Here is a 26,825-nt window from a genome sequence, read left to right as displayed (position 1 = left end):
CTCGCGTCCTACGCGCGCCGTATGCGACTATAGTTCTATTAGCAGCCGGGGTCGCCGTGAAGTTAACAGCGCGAGCTATACGCGGCAACCGTCGTCTCGCAGCAAAGATGGCCGACGGTAAACACAGAAGCTGTTTTTTCGTCCTCGGAGGTCTCCGCAGGTAGATCAATTTCGGTTCGGATTATAGCGAATATTTTTTTCTAGTAGTGGGTCGAAGGAGCTATATATAATGCCGCCTCTCCCGCAGCTGCACGAAACGCTAATGCCGTATTTGATCAAAACACGGTGAATGAATTACTATTGTTCCGAAGTTATATAGCAGAATTTGCGGGAAGCGTAGCCGCCCCCGGGCTAGTCAATCCGTAAGGACTCATCTAAATATGAAACTCCTCTTCACCTACTCTCGCCAACTCTCTCTCTCTCTCTCCCTCCCCCCCTCTCTCTCTCTCTCTCTCTCTCGACTATCAGCGGATTTGCACTTTTCCTGAAAACCGAAGATCCTTCGACGGCCGCCGTAAACTTCTGCTCGAAACGAGCTCCGCGAATTTTCTGCCGCAATGGAATTCCAAAGGCCGATAATTCCGCTCCGTTCAACTATTTTTATGCTCGGCGCAAAAATTGTAGTCCGTTTCGGGCGCGGAGAGCACGCTGGCTAACGTGTAATCGAACATTTTGTGCGGGGAAACACACAGCCCCGGACAATTAGCTCGGTAAGCTAAACGCGCGCGCAAGAGAGAGAACTCGCGCACGCTATTTGAAACGCAAGTTTATACAAAAGAAAAACAGACGCCGGTCAGTTTCTTGTTACAATAATACACGTTTTCACCGTGTGATCGTTTTCACCGGCGTAAAAACAATCGAAAATTACTCCGATTTTAATTAAATGTACATTGCGGCTCGGCTCGATATACGCGGTGGAACGGAACATATGTACCCCCCTCCGGCGGTTCGTCCATTGTCGTTCGCTTTTGGCTTTTCGTGGCGATCTCAAAAACGAAACGAACTTTCGACTCTCGACGTTAAGTGGGTCCCCGCTGCGGCCAAACCGGTATCGATGCTTAACCTATTTACCGTGTCTAGTAGTATGATGTAAATGAATAGGTCTACTACCATGTGTAGATTTCTAGTACGATGAGTAAGTCTCTACCATTATGAGATTTACTACTATGAGTAGATTTACTACTATGAATAAAATTACTACTATGAATAAATTTACTACCACGAGTAGGTTTCTACAACGAGTAATTTTACCACGATTAAATTTATTATTATAACGAAATCGGATGTTCGAATCGACAAATACGAGGACGCATCGTCCGGCAGCCGCAGCCGAATCAATACTAATCTTTATTTGCTAAATTGGTATTTTTTGACCTATTTCGTTTAGACCAACGTTGACCCGCTTGTGAAATTCAATAGGTACCCCGTTAATAATTCAATTTAGCTACGTCGATCGTGTGACGTTTACTACAACATAGTTAACAAACCGATGTTTAGAAACGACAAATCACTGGACTTTGAATTCCGTGCGTCCATTATACGGTAGATGAAACGCGTCGATTCGACAGCAATCGAGTACAATTTATACTCTTAATATTTTAAATAAACACGGTTTTTATTCCTTCACCTGCTCCTTCGCGAGTTATTATATTAAATTGTCGTAATATCGTTTACAAATTCTACTGAAATTACACGGTCGTTGCAAAAGTAATTTCAATTTTCCAAACAGATGGCTCTCGCAAAAAGAAAGTTATTTCTGCATACGTCGCCGCGCAGAAAAAGTTAAAATATTCCAGACCGTCTCGACAAAATAAAATTCCATTTGTCGCAACGAACATGGGGAATATTGCACAAAGCATAGAAACGTCGCTGGTTAAATTACTGGAATTTCGCCGTGGCGAATCCCGTGACACGCGTTCGAAAAGTTTGTAACCCTAGATCAAGATGGCAGCGAGATACCGCCGGTGGAGACGATCCAGAGATCAAGGATGGTTGGATCTGGCGCGACGACGAGGAGAGGCTGGCATTTCCGGAAGACAAAAGCCGTGGCGGAACCCGAAACCGTCCCGCAAGGCTCGCGTTTTCGAGCGGAAACGCGACCGAGAACTTGGCGGTCCCGAAGTCGTCTACCAACTCTACTCACCGGGGCTGAGAATCACCATGAAAACGGCGACGATGGCCGTGGCCGGCCTGTCGATCCGGATCCTATCCATCGGACCGTCAGATCGTCAGCCGATCGGGACAACCGTTTGCCTTGGATCGCCTTGCTGGTCTATCGCGCTCGGGCGCGACTTTCACCGATCGATCCCGTCTCGATCGCTACTGCCCGCGACTCGCAGCCATCCTCGTTGCAAGTCCGTCGGATCTTCGACACTGACACACGCGGATCCTTTAACTCGCTCGTGTTACCACCAAACCTCATGGGTTACTCCGCGACCGAATTCCACGATCGTCGCCGATTACCGCGATCTCCTTGCACTGTCGCGTGTTCCGCGGTCCACCCGATGGATCGAGCGTCCCATGTCTCGCACTGGCACCGATCTACGACGATCCTGCTCGCACTGTTACAACCGTATATTACGATCCTCGACAAAAGAGAACTCTATCTCTCTTTCTCTCTCTCTCTCCTCGCAGGAGTGTTTCACGAGCGGAAGCTTCGCGCGCGGTTTCGAAACGCCACGTTGCAGCCGTCCTTTGTTCGGCGCGGCTGTTACGCGCGCAACACGCGCCCCTCTCGGATCCTCAGCACACCTTTAGGCCAGCGAACACTTTGCGATCGTTTCTCCTCGGCGAGCGAACCGAAGATCGGTTACGGATGATTTTTTACGTGAATCGTAGACGATATTCAGCGGCGCCGTGACCGACCTCTGCTGTCGTTGATGCACACTCTCCGTTGCAATGCGGAGAGCAGCTGGCTCTCCGGACCCGAAAAAATAACTCGAGGAACACTGACACGAAACGCACTCGACGAGGGTCGCGCGACGACTGAGCTTGGGGTCGCGTAGCTCGCTCCTACCCCCCACCGTCGGCTTCTCTCCCCAGTCCGCCGCGGTCCCCACTCCGGGCATTAACGGCGAGCCGGAGGCTTATACTGGGTGGACGGAAAAGCGGGCCGCATCGGCTTCGGGGTATTTAACGCGGTCGGCGTGTTTATATTTGCGTTCATGCACGCAATTGCGAAACCCGCGATACCGATGGAAATAAAGGTCGTGTATAATTATGGTGGACACACGAGAGTACGGCCCACGCACTTCACATGCCCCTCATCCACCCCTTCCGGCCAAGTACGCGAACAGGATACCTGACGGCGACGGATTGTTTTTTTTTCCACGGGAAAAATAAGTTCGAAGCGCGAGATTATTGATTTCGCCTCATTGTTCACCGTGTGTTCGGGTTACCGGGACAAGTTTTACGAGTTTATCGGGGCCAATTAACCCTCGATCTCCGAGGGGTGGGTTCTCGACCCCGTAAGAATTTTGATTGGTATTTGCCACTGCATAATATTTGCTGTTGCACAGGGCATCGATCGAGAGTATATACCGGCGTTCGCCTCGCAGGAGAAAGTATTTAAACAAGCATTTCGGGATCCTCGAGAGAGCCCCCGACGACCGCTTTTCTTCTTTGCCATATGCGCCCAATGATTTTCCGATTATTTACCATATTTATTATGCTCTTAATGATCGAACGGGAAATGTTATCGTTTTTAAGGAAAAACAAACTTTTTAATTAAAAAGTCCGGCGAATGGGGATCCGATATACGCGCGGCCCGATCCGTGTTTCGCAAATTAATACGGCATCATTAATTACGAAGCAAAAATCACGCGTTCGCACATGCACGATCATTTTCTCGATCGAACCCACGGAGAAAGCTGTTTCGCGTACGGACACAAAAGACTGGAATTTTGCGATATTTGTTGCCGGGAGGGGGGTGGGGGACGCGGTCGGAGTCGCGGATTATTCGTCGAAAATTGTAATTCGATAGTGCCGCTAATGACGAGGATTGAAATGTGATTGTTAATTCGATTACAACTCGGTTCCTCTAATTACCGACCGCAACTGCAGCTGTAATCGTTCCCGTCGCAATTACAGATCGCTAACAATCGTTGTATCGATTACAGGAAAAATCGTCGGAGCACGCCGCGGGGAAGCACGTTACCATCGTCGCCCGGTTACCACCGCGGCGTAATCACCGGACCGGGCCAACGTTTATGCAAATCCCCGCCTCTGCTCGAGACGCTAATTTACGGCGGAAGAAAATCAGACTAAATTTTATTACGCCTCGGCAGGGCTCTTGTTACGTTCGCGGGGCTGGTAGGGGCCGCCAACCCTTTGTGAAAACTGTATTTTACGAATTTACGAAACGCTTTAACGACGGAGGTTTGCTAACCTGTTTAGCTACCGTCGAGACACCTGGACGAAGAGATACACTCTGACATCGGCAGTCAATTTTTCGATTTGATAATTTTAAAAATGAAAATTGTGTTGAACCATACGGATGCTTCTCGTTGGAATTTACTGGATAAATTATAGAAAATTATTGGGCTGGCAATTAACCCATTTGCATCACAAAGAAAAGTCAAAAATTCGTTCTCATCACCAAAATATTTTTTTTACTGTATTTAATTTTTAATGCCTGGTCTAGTATAAATTTAGTAATAAAATTGTAATGTTACACAAAATTGCAGTGTTAAAATGTTGGTATGAAATTTTTGGATTCGATAGCATAGTTGCCAATGCAATATTATAAAAATTAGAATAACGACCGCCTGTTTTCAGTGCTCGTTCACGATCCTCCGAAACAATGCAAATGCGTTTATCGGCGCCATCGCCACCCAATCGTTCCGCAGCCAATATCAAACGCATTCGTCAAGGTCTACTTCTGGTGAAGTTTTCCTGCGCACGAGAATCGAACGCTCGTTTGCAAATGCACTTCGTCAGGGTCTCTACCTTCGCGCAGCTGACACTGCATCCTCGCGACAAAAACTCGGCTCGTCTTTTCGCGTTCCAAGTTCGACGAGAAGAGGAGTGGGGGGCCATATGCGAGCGTTCCCTCGCACGGGAGCGTAGTTTTCCTCGATGCGTGCCCCGAGAGGCGGCGTTTGGTTTCGGGACACCCTGTATACAACCGGTCGGCGTGATGCACGGTCGTCGGACCGAAGCCGTGAGGTACGATGGTGCGATGGCGGTGATGGTAGGCGAAGGTGGCGTAGCCGGGACGGAAGACGAGCGGAGAACACGTTCGGGCGAGGGGCGCCGCGGCGAGGACCGGGGTGGAACGGTAAGATATGATGAAGACGGGTACCTGAGGAGGAAGAGGGCGGAAGAGAGAGAGAGCCGGCCGGAGCGCGGGCGACGGGGCGGACCGGGGACGTCGGACGAACGCTTGGAAGAGAGGCAGGACGCGCGAGAACAGCTTGCCCCCACCGACCTCTGCGGCAGGTGGTTCTTGCCGCCGCGGGCTAGGCCCATGGGACTTGCCGAAACCTTCGCCGCGCGGCCGGCTGCCGCAACGCCGAGCTTTCTCGACGGCGAAGACTCTTGTTCCGACCCCCGGCAATTTTTCCGGGCAACCGGGCCCAGAAAAGACCTCGCCGAAAGGGCCGATGAATTTTCGAAAAAATGCTTCGCGTGCTTTGGACGAATCAATTGATCAAGTTGTCGAGTAAACGGGCTGGATCCCGTCACAAAGACTGTAATAACGGCGAGCAGAATAATAAGACTAACAACGATGGTAATAGCAGTGCCAGTTAATGACTGGATCGCAAAATGGATAGGTGAGAATATCAGGAGGTATTAAGAATGTTCCTGTACCACTTTGAAATTATGAGAATTATTCAAGGAAGTGCAAAAACTTGTGCCCGTCTCCTATGTATTTTGCATAAAATTTCACAGTCTATTAATCAATCTGTTGAAAAATTACGCGACAGCTGATCTTCCAAAATAGAAGAGATCCTAGGGGAAGTTGTCAGAGGAATCTAAAAGGGTGGAAAAAACTGAAATAACGACGTCGTGTACCGGCAATCAGAGTCTACAAGGCATTAGTACGTGGATACCTTCAACGAAAGACACGGAGGTTGCGCGAAATAATGACGGTGCCGTGGTACCGAGGCTCGCGTTGCGAGACCAGTAGCCATGAAATTGTACATTGACACTTTCGCTGGCTCATTGTCCATGCATGGGCTATGCCGGTGGTTACGGCTGCCGCGAAGCAATTCGAAAATCATTCGAATCGTCCAATTTTCCGAGTGCGCACGAGCCGCGCGAAAAGCTCGGCGAAAAGCGGTGGAATAGCTTTTTCAGCAGGGGTGGCGTGCCACGGGCAGCTCTTTAATTCCCGAGTCGTGCCCGGTAAGAATTCGTGGAGGCAGGGGAACGGAGGACGCCGGAGGGGAGAAGAAGGAACGACCGGTGGTTGTTCGACGGTCGAAGGACACCTAGGTGCAGCAGGTGTCCATTCCTCCGTGATCGCGCCTTTCCAGCCCGGCTCTCGTCCTCTCCGCTACCTGCTCGGAGCCTCTCCGACCATCTGCCCTCTCTCGCAACGCGGCTCTCTCGTCCCCCTATTTTCCTAGGAAGAAAGATCCGAAGCGCGTAGGAGAGCGTTTCTAGACGAAAGGTGCCCGGGACAGATGGCACCCGTGAAAATCGACGCACCCCCGACCCCGCACTTCCGCTTGGCTCTCCGGTTACGCCAGGTCCCACAATTATACAGGCGCGCACGAATTTAGAATTTTTAGTTTCCAGGAAACCGATATAATAATATAATATATAATAAATACAATAATATAATATATCATATAATGTAATAATAAACGGAGAATAAATTCTATTGGCTATAACTGAAAAATGGAAAGATGTTATTTTATTCCTGTTTCGTAGACTATAGAAGCAACAGGATAATTTAATAACATGTGGATCCATCCATGTTGGTTCTACGGTCATAAGACATTGACGAATCAGAGTTTTACGCTACGATTTGTATAAACTTGTCTGCACGAAAGCCGAACGCTTTTGGCTGGCTTTCTAACAATGAAACGTGCACTCGAAGGCTCGTGAAAGGGAGAGAGAGAGAGAGAGGGAGAGAGGGAGAGGCGACGACAGAATGCAGAGAAAGAGAAGGCGGACCCAAGACGAGGTGGATCCAAGGGAGGAAGACGCACGAAACGAAATCGAAGCCGGGTTCTCGAGGACAAGCGGACCTCGAAGCGAGATCAGCGAAGAGGAAAGCCGGCGCGCGGGACGACACGGCTGGTCGCGTCGCAGGCCGATGTTCGACGGTTCGATCGGCCGTTTTAAAAAAATCGAACCGCCGGACAATTGGCCGGCGTGGCGGGCGCGGCGACGGCGCGGGGGCCGCAGGAGCGGTCCGGCTGCGGGAACGCTTCGAAAATGCGCTTAATTAAACGGTAACGATTCCCGTTCGTGGCCCGTTAACGAACCCCGCCGTACCCTCCGGACGGAAACGCGGAAAACGTTTCGCCCGGGATAAGCCGCTCGGAATCGTCGAAATAATTGCGGTCGCGATAATTGCGCCTCGATTCTCGCCGTTCCGCAGGGGCCCCGGCTTGCTACCCCGCGCGCCCTACAACTTCCGGCCAGTCGATTGAAAGACCATCGGACGCCTCGAATACCTTCGACGAGGCCCGGCCACGTCGCCGTTTTCTTCCTATCCTCGGCTCCTCCTTCGCGCGGCCGACCCTGCCTCCCCGACGCCTTGCTCGCCTTCTCTCTTTATCTCTCACCCCCTCTCTCTCTCTCACGAAAGTAGATTCGAATGCGAGAGGAATATACGTAATATACGAAGAATATACGAAGAAAAGAATATACGTAATTATATACGGAAGAAATATATATTAAGAAAAATGGTAATTTAGTTATGAGAAACTTTATTCGCGCAAAATGCAGCCGTGCCTAAGAGGTTTAAAGACAGTGAACGACTAGGGACAATCGTCGCAAACAGAAACCCACCTCCACGCATACTATCCCGCGTTCGTTTCTCTCGAAGAAAGCCAGCGTGCACGGGGGAGAGGAAATAAAATGGAGACGGATCAATTTGGTCCCTATCGTGGCGAGCCGGTGAATAAAGCCAGGGTCTGCGGTGAATCGCGAAGGGGGCAAGGTGTCGCAGGAAGCCGTCGTCGTATGTATGTAGAGAGAGTGAGAGAGAGAGAGCCGCGGCATAATCGCGCAGGGGCATTGTAAGAGCGAAAATGGTCGGGACACGCGAGCGATGAGGCACGGAGAGAGAGCAAGGTTGAGACCGTCAGAAAAAGCTTGGACGACGGCAGGAGAGCGGTAGGCGCGCAGCATCCCGGCCAGTCACGCGAGCCATTAAAGATTCAAAGGCCCGGAGGGCGAGCAGATGGTCCCCGAAACGAGAGAATCGGGAGGATCGGCAGAGGCAACAGCCCGGCCTCGGACCCCGAGAACACCGCTCTGCCAGGGAATTACCTAGGAAGCGGCAACGCTGTTGAACCGCGGTTACGTCCTACGGTCGTGCCGGTGACCGAGAGCTCCGACCCCTTCTTCTCCTTTCTCTGTCCTACCCCCGTACGGTCTCGCTTCCACGCGTTCCACTACCTCGCTGGTTCGAATCTCGCCAGGTTCTTTTCTCCGTCCCGTTCTCTCTGCGGTCCCCTCGCCTTCTCGCCGTACCTGGGCCCCGGTCTCCGCAACGTAAACGGCTCGCGAGCAACTCGCAACGCAGCCGCAGCGCGCCGACAACGCCGCCTCTCGATCTCGCAACGGCGTCAACAGGCCCCGCGAGAGAGCCGGCAACGCCGCACGGATCGGGCCCCGCGATAGTCCCCGGCCCCTGTGCGCACCGTGCCACGAACCAACGAATGCCTCGGCTGTGTTCGACTTTCTTAACCGTTACCGTTCTAGCACGTGCGTTATCGGGCGCCGGGCCTTTGTTCCCGGGATCGCATGCCACCCCCGCTGCAGTTGCCGCAGCCACCGTTGCCGTTTGGCTCGCGGGTGACGACGAGCAAATATTGAGCCGCACACGCGCTGCCCGCCCGCGCCGTGATTAGTCCGAGACCGAGGCGAGGTTGACGGATTGATAAGGAGGTCGATGTATCGGACTCGAACGAGAGAGAGAGAGAGAGAGAGAGGGAGGGAGCCGCGATCGTCTCTCGGCGATCCACTCGAACGGCGCCAGGCCCGAACGTTCTCGAGAGCCCCTCTCGAGATGCAACGCGCCCGGAGGAGCCCACCACCCCCGCATCGGCGTTCGCGGAATACTCGAGAGGCCAGGGCATAAAGACGGCGAACGCTCGAATCGAGTGCCGCGGTGTTCGCTCGTCGAGGAAAATTACGGGGGAAGAAACGTTCCTAAACCAGGACCGCTCTCTCTCTCTCTCTCTCTCTGTGCTTCTAATCTCTCAAAGGTCCGATGTAATCGTGCTCCGGTCCTCCTTCTCTCCCTCTCCGGAGAGAGCACGTCATTATACCTAAACGCATAGTCGCTGAATGGCCGGACCAGATCCAAACGTATTGACCGGTCCGAATCGATTGCGCTGTCGCTGTTTGATATTAACAGGCTTCCCAGGTCTAATAGCTAGCGGAGCAACCTCCGAGAGAGCCTACTCTCTCTCTCTCTCTCTCTCTCATTCGGCTCCTTGCGCCGGCAACAACCGACGCTGAAAGATTCCCTTTGTTTCTACCTCTACAATAGGCAACTGGCTCGTACGCTGAACCGGTCCGACCCTCTCGTACGCCTCCGACGTTCCTTCTGCCTCGGACGATGTACCTTCCATGGTGAGCCTTCCATGGTGTACCATCCACGGTTGCGCGCCTTCCTACTCTCGGCTCCGGGAATCGCCTCGGATACAAATTGCTTACTCGATGTACCACGCGGACGTTCGGATTACGTATCTCCGACCATCTCTACGCGCTCCCGTCGATAATTTCCAATGTTCCACGATTTCCGAATTCGAGATTATAAGTGGCTCCGCTAATTTCGGGATTGGCCACTGTTTCGCGGAGCAATTTGTCCCGCGACTCATCCGACAGCTATGACGTAGCTGGTGTCCGGCGATAATATCGGCCAACTAGTCGATATGTTAACGCCACTCGCCCCCCATTCAACTGTCTAACTCCGCGTCCGGTTAAAAAGCCGAATCAACCCCTTGCACACTATTGTTATTATCAAGCTGTGACGATTAGCACTTATTCGAACTTAATAATTGATCCTATTAGGAAAGACAATTTCTTTTTTAGTCTGATCAGGAAAGACAATTTTTATTCCTGTATCGTCTCTGGATACCTTCGTTTCTATGGACGTAGAAGAAATTAATAATTAAAAGAAAATCTTTACCGCGAGTTTGACTCGTTATTATAGTGCAAGGGGTTAAATATACTATACAAGTGTAATAATGAATGCAGAATAAATTTTATTGGCCAAAGTTGAAAAACCGAAGGAAATTATTATTACCTTCTTTCATTATTAAACAATTATTTCGCGATGCAATAAGACGCGATTAGTTCTATAAGCGAAGAGAAGTCTAACAGATTTATAAGGAATAATTTGAAGTGTTCCGAATAGTTAATAAATAAAGCCGAGATTGCTGGCGAACATCATCGATTTCACGGTCGCAAAAATGGCCCAGGGTGGTTGAAGCAGTTAATCAACGTCATCGATGAAACGTTATTAATCGATTTTTGCTCGGGGTTCGCGGACCGCTCCATCGTGCGTGGACTGCGAGAGGGTTATTTTATTTATCGCGAAGGAATCGACTGGAATTGGACTAGGCCCAGAGAGCCGAGCAAGCGCGTCCGTGTCTATGGATGCTCGCGTGATGGGACGCACCCACGCCCACGCGGGGGCCGCGAGAGAGACCGCTTTCCCTGGCTACCGTGGTCCCGCCTTTCGTCGACCTTGGAATTCCTGATTCCCCTGGTCGTCCACCTACTCGAATGCGTGGCCTCTCGTGCAGCGATGCTACCGCGAGAGGAACAGAGAACGAAAAAGAGAGAAAAAGAGAGAGAGAGAAAGAGAAAGAGAGAGAGAGAGCGTAGATCGGACACGCGTGTTTACCGCTAGGCGCGTCGCTATATACCGATATTGGGCGGGGAATACGGTTTTGTTCACGGTGCGTGGACTTGGTCGTCGGCCTCGTTCCGTCGCCACCCGTCGCGTCACCGTCGCCGGTTTCTCGTTGGAAAAACCAAGGAGGCCTGAGCGAAACCGTATGGCCCCCGGGGCTCGTCCACGGAACAAGAGGCTCTTTCATTTCGGCGTCGTTGTAACGAGCAACAAGACGGATCGGCGACAAAAAACACTCGACGCGAGAGCAGACCGCGCTTATCGCCGCCCGCGATGCTGAGCATTCCCGCAGCCTGTCGTCGTCGTCGTCGTCGCGGACCACGGTCGGCTCGCGGTGGAATGTCGGGCCCGATCTCGTAACCTTACTCCGTCGGCCTCTTCTGACGGGGTTGGCCCCAGCCCTCCGGAAAAGAACGACTTTCATTCAGGCACCGGCTAGACACAGTGCGGAGATTGTCCGAGAATCCCCTAAATCATGACCGGCCATGTGAAAGTCCCGTTTCTATGGGAAATTTATTTGAAGCGTTCGCCACTTGAATCGTGGCAGTTCCTAATCGCTGAAGTATCACGTTATTTATTTACAGCCCGCTGGGACCTTTTAACCCTTTGCGGTCGGACGGCGCCTCTAAGGCGTCGTTGAAAATGATCGTGCCACGTTTCGAACTCATTTGGATCAAATTTACTTACATACAAGAAATTGTTAAGAGTCTGTTAACTATTGCGAGAGTCGCAAATATGTATTCTTTAATTTGCAAAACGCACCGGGTTATTTAACGCCAGCGTCGATGTTCACAATTTTCTCCGTGAGTCAGCGCCCGAAATTTACGAAAATTAAATGAATATAGAAAAATTGGCGCCACTGTTTCATTCTCAATTTCGTCCTTAATACACTGCCTTTTGAATCATGTAAATATTGCTTTTCGTTTGGTTTTCATGAGCCTTTTTCCAAACCCTAGAAACACGGCTTTTTTGCTCGGCTCTAAGAGGGTTAAGTTTATAATATTGAATTTATACAGATAAAAAAACATAAACCTATATTGTAGTATCTATTTACTACAATAATTGACCCATCGGTGGGTCAAGCCGGCGTCAACGTGTTAAAATAGAGACGCTATTTTGAAAAAATATTTTGGGTCTCAATTAAAATTAGACTTCCTATATAGCGAGAGTCTTTACAGTGAAATGGATCTGCCATGAACGCCGCGATATCCGCGGATTATATCTTCCCGAAAAAGCCGTCCGTGCACAGCAGGACGGTTTTCGCCGGGCGGCCGCCGATTAATCTAACATTTCCAGGATATTCCTTCGCCGTTGGTTCGTTTCCGAAGCAATAACCCGGGGACTTCAATCAGGACCTCTCTCTATCGGAACGCGAAATAACGAAATTCCAGAGTCGTCGAAGGGATCGCGCGGCGGCCCGGATATCGGGAAACTTTTGTCGGGCTAACCGCGGGGGCCGGCTACGCGGATAATAAATGACTCGCGCGATTCGGCGGCGAGCGCGCGCGCGCGCGGCGATGATCCGATAACATCCGGTGGCCGAGAGTTAATACAGAGATCGGGTGGTAGCGGAGGAGCAGAGAGAGAGAGCGAGAGAGAGAGAGAGAGCGAGGGAGAACTGTTTTTAGAAGGGATCGAAAGTCGCGCTCAATATTTATCCATAAAAGGGGGGGAGGGCGCGCGCGTGGTTTGGCCTAGCGTTTACGAAACGGCCGAGAAATGTAAACGAAGCGGATGGAAAACTGGCTAGGGCCGCGCCGGTCCCGATAAGAGCGAACACGTGCCGGCTCGTTAAAACAGGAGCGGCCCCCGGATATCAGCGGCGCTTCTGTTATTCGGCGTAATAACACCGTTCGGCCGTAGGTCCGCCGAGGGAAAAGCGCGCGAATCGACCGACTCTATATTTGTTGGCGAACTCGACCGCAACGCGTCGGCCTATTAATACTTCGCGGATGACCACTCTTTTATGTGCCGGAGACTCGAGTCATCAAAAATACGAACAGTCGGTTACTTTCGCAGAAAGAAATTGCGGCGCGCCGTTCGCTTCGTTTTCAAATTTTTACATCGCTGTCCTAGTTCGGTGCTCGGACATTTTTATTGAATACGATTTGGAGGTGTATTCTACTATTTTTTAGCAAATAGCATTACCTGGATAACGCAGTACTGATATATTTTTTAATTTATAAGACAAAATCACCAAGTCCCTCTATTCAATTTGTACGATTTTTGCGTCTATTTGATAAATTAATCAGGTATTTAAAAATATCTTAATTGATATAGATTGTAGTCTTACTACTTTTATTTAAATTTATTCTATTTTATTTCTCCGAATAAAAAATAGCAAGGTATTAAAAATAATATTTCCTTACTCCTGCAAAGCAAATTAGTATCCGGAAAATAATGAAATAATTGAATTTCATTAATCAGATCAATCTCAGATTCTTAACTTATATTTATCGTAATTTTATTACATTCATTTATATTTATCCTACTTCATTTCTTTCACCAAAAAATATCAAAATATCTATTAAAAATATTTCCTTATTCCAGCAAAGCGAATTATCCGCAAAATAATTAAACAATTGAATCCCATTATTCAGATCAATCTCACTTAATCATCCGAACGGGCACGTCCCGCTCGAATATTTTATCCTTCGTCCGCGTAAAGCGGATCCGCGCGGAACGGAAAGATCCGCGGTGGAATTGTGAGACAGGCGAGAGAATGGATCAATTCAGACTCGGCGCGTTGAATCCCGCGGGACAAGGTGTCGTATCCTCGCGAAGAAAGGAAGCTCGTTAAAACAGGATCCGGATATCAGCGAGGCTTCTGTTATTCGCGGTAATAACACCGTTGGCCGGCGGTCTCGCCGAGGGAGAAGCGCGCGAATCGCGCGGCTGCGAACGGACTATATTTGTAGGCGCGCACGGTGAGCTGCAAGGGAGGCCGGAGGGCCGAGGACGAGAGCGCGACCGGCCAGGGAACGGAAAGATCGCTGAAGAGAGAAGACAGAGAGAGAGACGGAACATCGAGAGGGCGCGCGAGAGAAGCCAGAGAGAGAGAGAGAGAGAGAGAGAAGGAGAGAAAGAGAACGAGAGAGTGAGTGAGAGATGGTGAGAGAGAACGAGAGGGAGTGAGAGAGAAAGAGAGAGGGTGAGAGAAAGAGGGACAGGGAGAGAGAAGCGAGAGAGAAAGGGAGAGGCTGGAAAGGTCTTGGGTTCAACGCTTCCTAAGAGACGATACGAGGAGCTAAATTTAACTCTGTTCGCGTCATGGCATCCGGGAGATACGGGAACGCCGCGTCGGCCGGACCGAAACACTGTCGCGAAATTCTTCCCGTCGATCGATCCCCCGGTTTATCGATCGATCGAACCGTGGAAAATCGCAGCCGAGAAACCGACGGGATACCCGTCGGACGCGGAAGCGAGACGTTTTCGTCGACGATCCGCTTCCGCTGCGGAGATCACCCCTCGTAGATCAGCGAGCCTTCTCGTAAAAAGAATTCAGCGATCATTGTCGGATAGCCGGATATTGTACCACCGATTAGCGGGAAGCTATGAGACTCCTTTCGCTCTGATTTTTGTGGTCAAATGCATTAAGGGTCAAAGGGCCTTTCGGCACAAAGAAGAATGCACACGCGAGTTAGGTTGACGAAAAATACCGGTCAAGGGTTACGTGTTCAAGTTTATATTTTTAAGACCCCCGTATTATTCCGGTTAAAAATCATGGCAACAGAGGAAATATGTAACCAGTTTTGAATTTTTAAATAACTAAAAAGAGCAAAGTCGCTGGAATAGTAAAAGTAATAATAACGTCGCGTAAGAAGGGATAAAATAAAAAAACCCGGCTGAAGTATAAAATTTTCCTCGTGGAAAATTAATTTCTAATCCAGCACTGTTTTTTGCACAAGACCTGCAGCCGTGCAGCTAATGACACGTCGCGGGGTTAATCGTCGCGCGAAAAGCCGGCGGGTCAAAAAATGCAGAGTCGATCGCGACGCGGCCGTGGTGTATCGGCGATCTAGAACAAGGATCAACGACGGTCGTTGGAGCGAGATCACGAGGAAGAACGCTTCCGCGGAAGATTATCGAGCGCAGTCCAGTTACCGCGCGAGACCACTGTGCTCGCTCTACGCGTCAAAGAAAATGATCAAAGAGTGGGTCTCCTCTCGATTAACAGGTTGTTTCTTTTCCACCTGAGCACTGTGGCGAGGTCAACAGGGATTGCCGTGGCGCGGATCTCGCGTTGTTGAACCGTGCGGCGCACGGATTTATTCTCGACCAGGGTACCACCCCCAACCCCCCTGTTCCTTAACCAGGATTCCTCGGGAGAGGAGAAGGATCCCATTCCGCCGCGGATAGATCGGCGCGAGCCGGAATGGAACGGGGCGTTAGAAGAATCGAAGCAATTAAGAGGTGTCAAGCGATCGACTACGGAAATCTCTCTGCTCGAATCTCCTCGCTCCTCCTCTCTTTTTCTCCCTCTCTCTCTCTCTCTCTCTCGGTCTATCTGGCTCCGAGGAGAGGCAAAGTCTGCTCGCGCGTACGGCCGGAGATAACGCAAGCTTCTTCTATCCGGCCTCGTCGCGATAAGGGGTCGCGTCGTGTTCGTTCTTGCGCGCTCCCTTGCCCCCCCCCCCCCCTCCCCTCTCTGTCCGTGGTATCGCTCGCCAGTTTTCCCGCCTCGTTTATCTTTCCTCGATTGCTTTTTCTAAACGTCTCCGAAGCTCTGCCTCTCGCACCTCTCCCCTCCACGAGCCGATTCACGCCGGGTTTATTATTACTAGGCCACGGACAGATTTGTATCTCGCACCTAGTCCAGACGTTTCGAGAGTGTACTCGTTTCGGCCGTGATCTCGCAGACATTGACGCGACGACACCCTTCCTGTAGCTTCTTTAGACAGATTTCCGGTGACGGTGTTGATGCTTCATTGACCCCTTGTATAATATTAATATTGTAAAAATATAGTATAAATATAAATATAGTGTATTATTAACCCCTTGCACTCGTGGTGATTTCGAGGCACCATTAAAATTGTTACAACACGTACGTAACAAGTCTAGAAACGGAAGTAAATAAAGGCAATACAAAAGACAAAAATGATCCTATTAAAGGACTATCTTTTATACTATCCTATCCTTAATACTTTAAGGATAGAAATAAGTACTAATGACGCAGCGTGAAAGAGATCGTAGCGCAAGGGTTTAAGATCTTGCAGATTCCCCATTGATGTGCTGTTACATAACCCAATAATATACTTCCGATTAAAATAATACATGAATTATTTCAATTCCTCTGCTATTTTAAAATATACAATCCCCTCCGTAGACGCACGACATCCACGGCCTAGTAAATTACAGCACATTTCGCGGAATCTTTCAGCGGCCGTTTCTTAATTCCTTAGAAGCGGATCGATCGATTTGGATCGAACGGAGCTCGAGTCCAACGGACGGGTTTCGCCGTGAAACGCGGTGCGACGAGGATCGTTGAATGGCGGAGATCGAGGTCGTGTGTTTCTCGCGAAGCGACGCGGCGTATCGATAAAACGGCGGACAAAGGGTTGAAGCGACGATTTGCCGTAAATCTATCCGGTGAAATGAATCTCCGAGGTCGGCCGCTTAATAAAACCGAGGAGCGAGAGGGCCGGCATAATGGTCCCGCAGTCGGGCATCCGAGAGCCACGGCGACTCGTCCTCGCGTGAAACAATGTACGCCCGGGCCCGAGCAAGGAGCGTGGGACACGTAGCCGGAGCCTCGTATCACGTGTCCCCCCGGTGTGTTCTCGTACGCGCGATGCACCACGAAACAACGGGGGAACGCGACACGCACAGGGAACGACGACGGACGAACGAACGACGACGCCGAAGTGCTCGCTGCGTGCCTGCGTGCTCTACGCGTCCCCTTTCGCTCACTCCCTTCGATGTTTTCCAGCTCCTGAAGAGCGGTCGAACGTGACTCGAACGCGACGCGCGCCCACGCGAACGTCGCTGTTTTGACGGTCCGTCGCGTCGGTATGTAACGAGGCGACGGGGATATTTACGAGCGCGACGAATTAACGCTTCCCGATCCCCGAAACTTCACGGAACACTTGAACGCCCGCTGATTGGATTCGTTTCTGCGAGCTTTTCGCCGCCGTCCGTGCTCTCCGCCGAACCCTTTCGCCGCGTTCGAAAAAAACAGCCGCGGACACGTATAAATTCCGCTCGGATTCACGCCGACAGAATAGCGAACGCGTTGCCTGAACTTAACAATTCGCAGTCGGTGCCATTTTAAGTGGAAATCCAAGATATTATAACACGGAATTAAATTTTGTGATTTGTGCGACAGTTAACAGCTCTTAACAATTTTCTAAATATAAAAACTATGATAAAAATTATTTCTTATTACAAATAGGCGTCAGAGTCGCCTCTGCACTGCAAAGGGTTAAACTGCGTCTGTCAGTCGGTGCTGAAAGTTTTTTTAAAGAATAAAACACGGTAAATTGTTATACTCGAAAATGAACGAGCACGCATGAATGTATTATGTCTCGTTTGGTATGTATAAAGTTCGTTGCGCGAAAAAGACTGGAAAGTAAATAACTACGATCTGAATTTGCTATAATGTTCGCCGAGAAACACGACTGGATTTGCCGCGAAACGAATCCGACAAAATCGGTCTCGAAATACCGCACGGCGGAGCTGTTTCACTATTCCCGAGCAAGTGTCTGAATCCCCGAGTGCGCGGGAATAATAGCGCGACACGGCGCGATCCAAAAATACGCGACGGTGCGACAAGCGTGTTTTTTAATTCGACAAACTGTAATAGAAACGGCAACGTATGATTTATTTCGCGATCCCGGCAAACGGCGGCGGCGGCGGCGTCGTCGACGTCGTCGCGACGGGGATGATTATGTGGAGAATTACGGGGAGCGGCGGCGCGGCGCACGTGAATAACTATTAACGAGTGTGCACGCGTGATCGATGCGGTTTAATTTTGCGGGTAACGAGCGGCGTTGTTGGCCAGTGAAAAAGCTGATTGTCGGCTATACGTTACCCCGGTCGGTGTCGGCCAGGGGCCACACACACGCACGCGCACGGTACCGATGCAGCCCGGTGCAACCATGCAATTTCAGATTTCCTAGTTTTACCGTCGCCCGAAATCATACGCGCGCCGCATATTCGTTCTAAGCGAATTCTATTAATTTATTCGGCCGGGCGTTAACAAATGTCCCGCGAAATCCCGAACAACGCGCGGAATCGGAAGTTTCTGTTAGCTGACGGGGGGGAGGGGCACTCTGCTGACCGATGGTCTCGGTTGCGTGGCCGCGGCGGCGCTGACCCATTCCGACTGCACACGCCGCTGCACTCGTTTCGAGCCGACCCCCTTGGCTTTTGCAATCGATACGGTTTAATCGATGGGAATCGCCGTGCTAACAAGCTTTCTTGTTCCACGCTGACCGTAAGAAAACGCGCCGTTTCCGCCGAGATTAATGACAGTTTTACCTTATCCGCGGTCCGCCATTAATCTCGGCGCGAAACAACTTCGGAAAATTCAGGGCCCGCCGATTAATCCTACGCGAGGAAAATTTGACTGTTCTATTTCCATTCGATATTTTTTGTACAATTTTTAGAAACGACGCTCGCGAAGAAATAGGGAACTATCAATTTTCATGGCAAATCAATGTTGCATTATTTTTAATAGTTCCGAACTTTGATGACACGTGTTAAGATGCTCTCGTGAGAGATGAAATAAATTTAATATGGCTCATTGGATAAATATTGCAGCGATGATTTGTACCGGCCGAATGGAAGGAGTTTCGAAGAAAAATTCCTTCGCGGACGAATCGCGACAGCGAGGATACAAGAAAAACGGTCTCCCGTCTGGTGGCGTCGCGTCTTCTTCCAAGATGAAACCGCACGATTTCGCAGCTCGTTACGCGCACCTGTAGACTTTCTCGCGCGTCTTTCCCGGCGCGGTTACGTAAACGCGTCGACTCATATCTCTCGCGATCCTTGGTCGTCGAACAGCGCCGAGGCAGAATCAGCGACGAGACCGCGCCAAGGTCCCGCCGGAATCCCGAGTTCTAATCGCTGGCCGCATCCGCGTGTTTCTCATCCGCGTCGCGTCACGTCCCAGAACAATGGAGTTCTATCTTCGGGTTACTCTTTGCAATTATTCCAATCTTTTTTCTATGTGAGAAAATATCAGCGGGTTTCGAGAAAAATTATTCTGCCCTGTCTAAACAATGGTTGACACTCTTTTATCTCCTATATACAGTAAAAAAAGAAAGAAACTTCATAAATAGCTATAAGAAATAATCTCTCGCAACATATTACAGAAAATATTTTTTTATGCGGTAGAAAGCGACCGCATGAAAAAAGTCTCGCTTGGAAAATATATCAAAGCTTCGCGAAACAGCGAAAGAAATGTCTTCCAAACGGAATAAATATTTAAATTGCACATTGGAACGTTTTAAGAAATTTCAATTTCTAATAGAATATTACGTCTAATAGATTGGATTATCAATATCAAAATAAGAATTGAAATTAAAGATTAGATAATTAATGTCTAATGGAATAGAATAATTCAATTTTATATTTCTGTTTCGCCGCGACGCGTCGTGTCGTCCCGAAGGAACGCCGCGCCCGCGCGCGCGCGCGCGCGGAAAACGTGGCGGAAATCCGTGCAACAGGTGCCCGGCTGGAACTTCTCGCGCGTAGAGAGTTTCGCAGGATACTTGTACAGAGGTCTCGGCGGCGGAGGGTGGGGGGGATCGCGGGGACGGAAAAGCGGCCGCAGCGCGAGCGACGCGCCGCCGTGTCGCGCGTTTTCCAATCGAAATCGATCGTCCGACGGTTCGACGAGATATTCCGGCGATAGCAGGAGGGTGAGGGGGGAGGGTGCCGGGATTTTCCCTCGCGCGGTTTCTCGATGATAAATCGCCTCTCCGGCTGCCATGTATCCTGGCGACAACGCCGCCGCCGCCGGCCCGGAGTCCCCGCCGCCGAAACTCGCGGATTTCTTTCCGTCCTCCGTCGAAACATTGTCTTTTTGCGGGTTTTTTTCGGAACCGTTCTCTCCCGGCGGTTCACTCGATCACCGGGCGGACTCCGCAGCAGATTTACGACCGGCTCCCGTTTCCTGCCGGGGGGTTAGTTTCACGGGCGAGAGCACGACGACGACGCGACCGTCTCGCGAGCGTTAATGCGTCGCGCGGTGCTCGATTTTTCGACGAAACTGGGACGAAGATCGTTCTGTGTACAACGGAGATCTCTGCGATATTTAACCCCTTTGCGCTGCGACTCCTTTTATGCTGCATTGGCGAACACTTATTTGTTCCTAATTCCTTGTTTGATCCTCCGCTAAAACAAAAAAAATTCAACATAACCTCTCTGATCTATTGTATCTTCATTTCATATGACCTATATATTTCTATACATATGGAAATCAATTTTAATTTACTTTAATTTGAACCCAGTGTGGATACCCATTGTCGCGAACGCGGCAAAACTCGTCGCATTGCAGCCAGCCCGAGCCATCGCCCGATCGAACCGCGGATCGATGCGCGAGCCGGCGAAACAATGGCCCAAGTAAAAAGTCGTTCGTCCGAAAATTTCGCGAGATTCTTAATGGTTATCGACCACCGCGCGTCGTCGCTCGTTCTCGACGGCAGTTAGGGGACGACGCGCGCGGGTGGCGGTGGCTCGGCAGCCGACCTCGCTCCCTTATCGGAAGACCCATTGCGCGATACTACGGAAAACTACGGGCGAAGTTTCTCCATTTGATCGCTCCACGGCCGGCGCTGAACTACGCGCTCCGGTCTGGCTCGATTGCCGGAGCGCGGAATTAAATTCGATTCCGCTGTTTATGCGACGCGATCCTCGAATTCGCGTCACTCGAAGCCGGCTAGGTGTATAGCGTACACCGTTCCCCTCCCACCTGGGAGCCGTACCGCGTTTCTACATGCTCGGCGAGACTCGGTTCGGCCGCTTGCCTATTCCGGTCCGACGTTGACCGTGCGCGCGCGCGCGTCCACCGTTGTCCACGTCGACTCTAGCCAGCAGTTTTCGGGGCCCGCTACCAACCGCAAATAGCTAAGAGTCCGGCCATTTAAATGCTGAACGGGTCCCCGCGGACCAACTTTCCAGCGGCGCGGCGCGAAACCGAGCTGCCGTCCGAACTTGCTCCCTCCCCCGTTGATTTAGGGAGGCGACGATCTCCGGCGAATGTTTCGCAGCTAGTTTGGAATATGTAATCGTCCCGGTGAAATTAAACGTCCGGGAATCGACGTGCGGGGACTCCGCACTTTCCCGGTCGACAGTCCGGCGAAATTGCGCTTTAACCGCTCGCAACTCTTGCCTCTCTCTCTCTCTCTCTCTGTCTTCTTGCACGGTCTCCACTTCTAGCAGCTCGAATTTCATGGATTTGTCTACGTCTCGTTCGTCGCCACTGTTCTATCGAGAGTTTTCGATCATTGTTCCACGGTTCGTTATTTCTGTCCTACGTAATATTCTTCCGAGTTTCTGGGACACTTGCCGGGGGACGCTCGAGTATTTTTCCTTGTTCCCGTCTTTCGCAATAACATCGCTCGAAAATGAAATCCGAGAAAAACGTGAGTAATCGAGGCATGCGGAGGCAGCAGATTTCTCTATGGTCGTGTCGTGGAGTATACGTACATACATACGCGGCTGCTCGTCGCGTTCCCGTAAAATCACCGAAGGTGGTTCATCATCTGGCACTCGTTTCATCAGAACGCTTTCTCAATCGAGCATTCTGCGCCGAGCGACCCTATTAATCCGATTCTACGCTGCTCGATATCCAGAGCGCGAGCCGCGTGACTCATTTACATGGTTACATGGTTACGTGGCCGGTGATCACGAAATCGAAATGCAGCGAGAGAGATCGCTGGCGGCTGACGACGAGAGATCGGGGGGAGAGAGCTACGCAGAGAAAGATTATCAATGAGAGAGGGAGAGAGACTCGAAGCTAAAAAGAAAGAGAATCAATGAGAGAGAGAGAGAGAGAGAGACTCAAAGCTAAAGAGAAAGAGGATCAATGAGAGAGAGAGACTCGAAGCTAAAAAGAAAGAGGTTCCATGTGTGAGAGAGAGAGAGAGAGTCGAAGCTAAAGAGAAAGAGGATCAATGAGAGAGAGAGACTCGAAGCTAAAAAGAAAGAGGTTCCATGTGAGAGAGAGAGAGACTCGAAGCTAAAGAGAGAGAGAGACAAAAAGAGAGAGAGAGACTCGAAGCTAAGGAGAAAGAGGCTGGAAGAGGGACTGACGTAAAACTACGAGGTATTCGAAGGTGAGAGAAGAAGAGAGAGGTTCGACTGGAAGATGAGGGATTCGTGGAGGACCAAAGCGAGGATCGTTTCCCGGAAGCTGGCGGCTGAAATCGACGCCGAGAGATCGAGGACCGACCGTTATCCGCGATTTCCAGGAGGAAACGCTTTGCCGATCGGCGGCCGTTTACGTGCGGAGGCTAAGTAGCGGCGCGCGAGCTGGGGCCCTCGCATCTGCGAACCCGTCACACCGGTCCCACTTCTCTCCCTCCACTGGCGTAGGAGCCGGGGCCCCCGCGACCGTCGCGACCCGAGGCCAGCCAGCCAGCCAGCAGCGATTTAAATGGCGACGTGAATCGGTAACGAGGTTGCGCTAGCGCGCCGGGGAGCCTTCTTCATTTATTTATATAACGCGTTGCGTGTCTCTCTCTCTCTCTCTCTTTGTCCGGACGCGATCGCCCGAATCGGCTACACTTCTTTTTTAGAACAAACGAGACGGCGCTAAGACAGACGGGACAGGTTATTACATTTCTTTGAACCGCGAATAGAAATCGTCCGAGCGAAAATGGTCCGGATAATGCGAGCGATCGACGGTGTTTTTGGATGCGGTGAATGATAAGGAGGGTACTATTCGCGTTCGTTTACGAAATGAGCGTCGAAACGGATTAGACAGCCAGGCGAACGACGGATTGGATGATCGACACGCGATATTCGTAGAGCAGTTGATTAATTCTGGATACGTCTGGAAATGTGCGACGTCGAAGGAGGAATCGCTCTCCGGCGATAACTTTATTTCTGGTTTTGCGAAACCGGAGCGGATACCGCAGCCAGCGGAAAATAGGACGCTACCGTTCCGAGGACGATTGGGAGGACGCGGATGGGGGTAACCGTGGTTTTCGAAAGATTTTCGAGTTAGAGGATCGTTCGGGGGTGGGAGAGAGACACGTCGATCAAAACCGATCGTCTGGTTAATTGAAAGGAGGTCCTCTCGGCGGATCGTTTCACCCCGGGGCCCGTAATTTGCCGCGAGCAGAGGCGAGCGCGCGAAGCAGGTCGGCTCGGGTCGACTAGCGGCGAGCATTTCGTGCTCGGAATACATCGGGGCTCCCCCGCAACTTTTTAATGGAAGACAGTGGCCCGGGACGTCGCATTTTTACGCCGGGTTTTCACCGTGCAACGGCCGCGTCTCGTCTCCCCTCGGACTCCTCTGGACAACTTCGAAGCCATTTCACCCGCCCCCCTCCCTCTTTCTCTCTCTCGGCGAGTAGCTCTCGGTTTTTGTCCGCCAGGGCCGTTGTTCGTCCGTTCCGTCCCGTCCCCGACCCGTCCAACCCGTTCCCTTGCCAGCCGGAGATCCATCCTAGCGATGTTTTTTGCGAACGCGAGCCGCTTCGCCACCGAGACGGAAAATTCCTGATGAAAACTGAAAATTCTTGGCTTTGCGCCATTGGATTCCAGTCGAGCCGGTTGCCGCTCCTACCGCGCCGTTACCTTCTCTGCCCTCCGCATACCCGCCTCCTTCCTGTCTCTCTCTCTCTTTTTCTTTCTCTCTCTTCGCATCTCTCTTTCTCTCTCGCCTCTCTCCGTTCCCCTTCCAAGCGTCGGTTTTTTCCGTTTCGTGCTCTTTCTCTCAGCCGTCGCCTCTCTCTTCCCGATTCTCCGGGCACCTTTCTCTCTCTCTCTCTCTCTCTCTCTTGGTGTCTCTGGCGCTGGGGCCTCCATCCCCGTCGGGACTCCGGGACCTTCCTCGCGGAGAGAATCCGCCGCTCATTGCCGTAGAGAACGGGCGTCGCAGAGCGCCGACTCGATTCCCCGTGGCCTCTCCACGTTTCGGATTCAAAGCGGCGTAATCGATGCGCGTTACTTTCGCCGGGCACTCCGACGACGAACGCGGCGTGCCCCGCCATCAATCTGTCGCGTCGACGCTCGACTTTGGAAACGTTGACCTATTTCGCCCGAGCGCCGCCATTAATCGCAGCCACTTCGGCCGTCTAAGGAGAAATCGTGGAGGCCTGGTGAAAAAGAGCGCGGCGGCGAAGAGAGAGAGAGAGAGAGACGAGCCGACGACGGTCTGATTAAAGGGTCTCTTGAAATCTACTGCGAGTAGATTAAACAACGTACACCACTTAGCACCGAGAGCCGGGGATCGTTTGAGGAGCGCGATAAGGACTCCGTGAACCGCCGAATCTCGCAGCGAACGACGCCGCTCTACCAAACTACGATTTTCTAATCAGCTTTCACCGTATTAGGACGCCGCAGCCTCCGAATATCTGAACTCCGAGCTCCGCGACACACCGCCGCCGCCGTTCATCCCTTATCCGGCTACGAAATTTCGCCAAGAACCCGCCGCGACACGCTACACCCTCTTCCCGGCTCTTTTGATTTCGAGCGGAACGCGGCTGCCGAACCGCAGAGAGAGAGAGAGAAAGAGAGAGAGAGGGAGTGGTTCGACGCGGTCTCCTTCGTCATCGGGGAGCGGGCCGGGTCTCCTCGATTCCAAGCGCGCATTTATCTCGCACCGGGTGCTATCAGGTCCGACCATGACTCAATGTCGGCGTTGAATATTCCGAAGTCGCTCATTTTACCGGCCGGCGCGGTGCACGGTTATTCGAAACTTGGCCGGGGGGCGCCCGCGAATACTTCGTCAACGGGGGGGGGGAGGGGAAACCGAAGTTTTCCTCTCGCGAGGCAACTGGAAATTCTAGCGGCGAGGGGTAATAGGGTCGGCCTAATTGCAGTTAAAAAGTCCGCTCCCGGTTTCTCGATTGCGGGCCTCGACGGACGCGAGCGCGCGCGGGGGCGGACGGGGACGAAGGAACGCGCGTATCGTTTTTCCTCGAACCGACTTGCGAGAAACGTTGCTCTCCGTCCCGCGCTGCCGATCGATCCGATCCCCCCGGCCGACGACACAATCGCGATGGCAATTTCATGTTTATTCGTTTACGGGAATTAATCCCTTTCGATGGCGGACGAAAGATTGCGAGTTATCGGGTGAAACGGTAGGAGTCGAGGAAACGATGCAGCTGACGCTTGAGACACGTTCGGCCGGCGAAGAAATTCAACTGTTCGAGGCAGATGTTCGGTCTTTTCTTTTTTTTAGCTATAACTATATGCTTTTTTATACTCTTGTAAAACGTTTACGTTGCTCGTGGATGGAGTCTACGGTTTTTTAAAAATTTCAGTGTGTGAATTCTAATAATAAATTATTAAGAATTCATATTTAATAATTTAAGCTTTTAATCCTTCGCGGATGAGTGACGACACTAAGGCACCGCTAAAAAATCACGCCACGTTTCAAAATAATTTTTATCAAATTCACTTCTATCCAAAAGATTATCAAAAGCTGTCGCGCAAGTCGCAAAATTCTATCAAATTCTATCAAAGTTATATCAAATGGAAACATTGTAAGCCTGGAAAAATATTTTGGATTCCCAGTTTAACAGGTTCAGTACCAACAATTGACCATTAAAATCTCGACATAGTTAAAGCAATTTAATTAATTAAAGCGAAACCGGAACATTAACATTTATCATGGGGAGGTGGCAATAGAACTCTTTCGCATCCGAAACTACTCAAATTCCCTTCGTTCAAATACATTACAATAAAAATGAATTTTCATGATTGTTCAGAAATCAGTGTCACCCATATTTGGATGATGTACAAAATCCATTCATTTGGATGATGTACAAAATTCATTCGTTGGGTGATATTTGGCTCAACGCGTTAAATAGCTCCGACTGCAAAGGGTTAAAACCCGTCCTATAGACACGGTCCACAGTCCACCAATAAGAGAGATCGAGTAAAGTACGACGTAGACACGAGGTTCGAACAGGTCAAAGTTTAATATCGAGCACAGAGAGGGGTGGTCACGATTGCGGTGGTCGAGGAGCCATTTGACAATCCATACGGAAGAATGCGGCGAGAAATGCGCCGCCACGGAGAGGAAGCTCTCTCTCTCTCTTTCGAGCGAGAGTCTTCCGGGAAACCGACGCGCCACAACAGGGTCCATTGTGCGCCTCTCCGGGTGACTCGGTGTCGATTTTCGGCTTCCGAAGAAGAAAAACAGGCCGCCGCTGGTCACGGTCCGCCGCGCCACCGATTCGTGGGACTCGTAAAACGCCACGGGTTAATTCCCCGGACCATTTATCTTCCGCGACCCCGTGAACCCCGGGGCCGCACACAGGCCAATGAGACCGACGTGCACACCTGAAGACGCATGGGGTCGTCGCCCATGGAACACCGGCAAACAAATTGTCGAGTGCCGTCGTCGTCGTCGTCGTGGGAGACCGGGAAACCTGCTTGTGTGCACAGGTTACGCGCCCTATATCTGCCTCTTTGTCCGACCCTCCGCTCCGCTGACACACCGCTGCGACCCTATTTTCGATTTAATTTCGGCGCGAACCAGCCACCTGTGCCTGCTTTTCGCGCCCAGCAATTTTTCAACGTTCGCGTGCCACGATGACATTTCTCATCATTCGTTGACGCGATCGTAATAGATATCATCGTTAAGATGTTA

The 26,825-nt window shown here is 51.0% G+C and overlaps 1 protein-coding gene across 4 annotated transcripts in view; it reads right to left on the bottom strand.

Annotated features, from left to right (window-relative positions):
• Ed (hemicentin protein echinoid) overlaps positions 1-26,825 on the bottom strand; it is a 101,726-nt gene that overhangs the window by 21,600 nt on the left and 53,301 nt on the right. The window contains exon 1 of one of the 4 annotated variants that reach the window (XM_078180245.1): positions 2,144-2,964. The exons of the other annotated variants lie outside the window; for them this stretch is intronic. Within the exon in view, the coding sequence (XP_078036371.1) occupies positions 2,144-2,213 (70 nt within the window). The 5' untranslated portion in view covers positions 2,214-2,964. Of the gene's footprint in view, positions 1-2,143; positions 2,965-26,825 lie in introns of those variants that run through there. 4 annotated transcript variants of the gene reach the window in all.

The sequence above is a fragment of the Augochlora pura genome, chromosome 5, assembly GCF_028453695.1.
Source record: "Augochlora pura isolate Apur16 chromosome 5, APUR_v2.2.1, whole genome shotgun sequence".
Taxonomy (NCBI): Eukaryota; Metazoa; Arthropoda; class Insecta; order Hymenoptera; family Halictidae; genus Augochlora; species Augochlora pura.
Note: the sequence above shows the minus strand (reverse complement) of the source record. Positions and strands in the feature narration are given on the sequence as shown.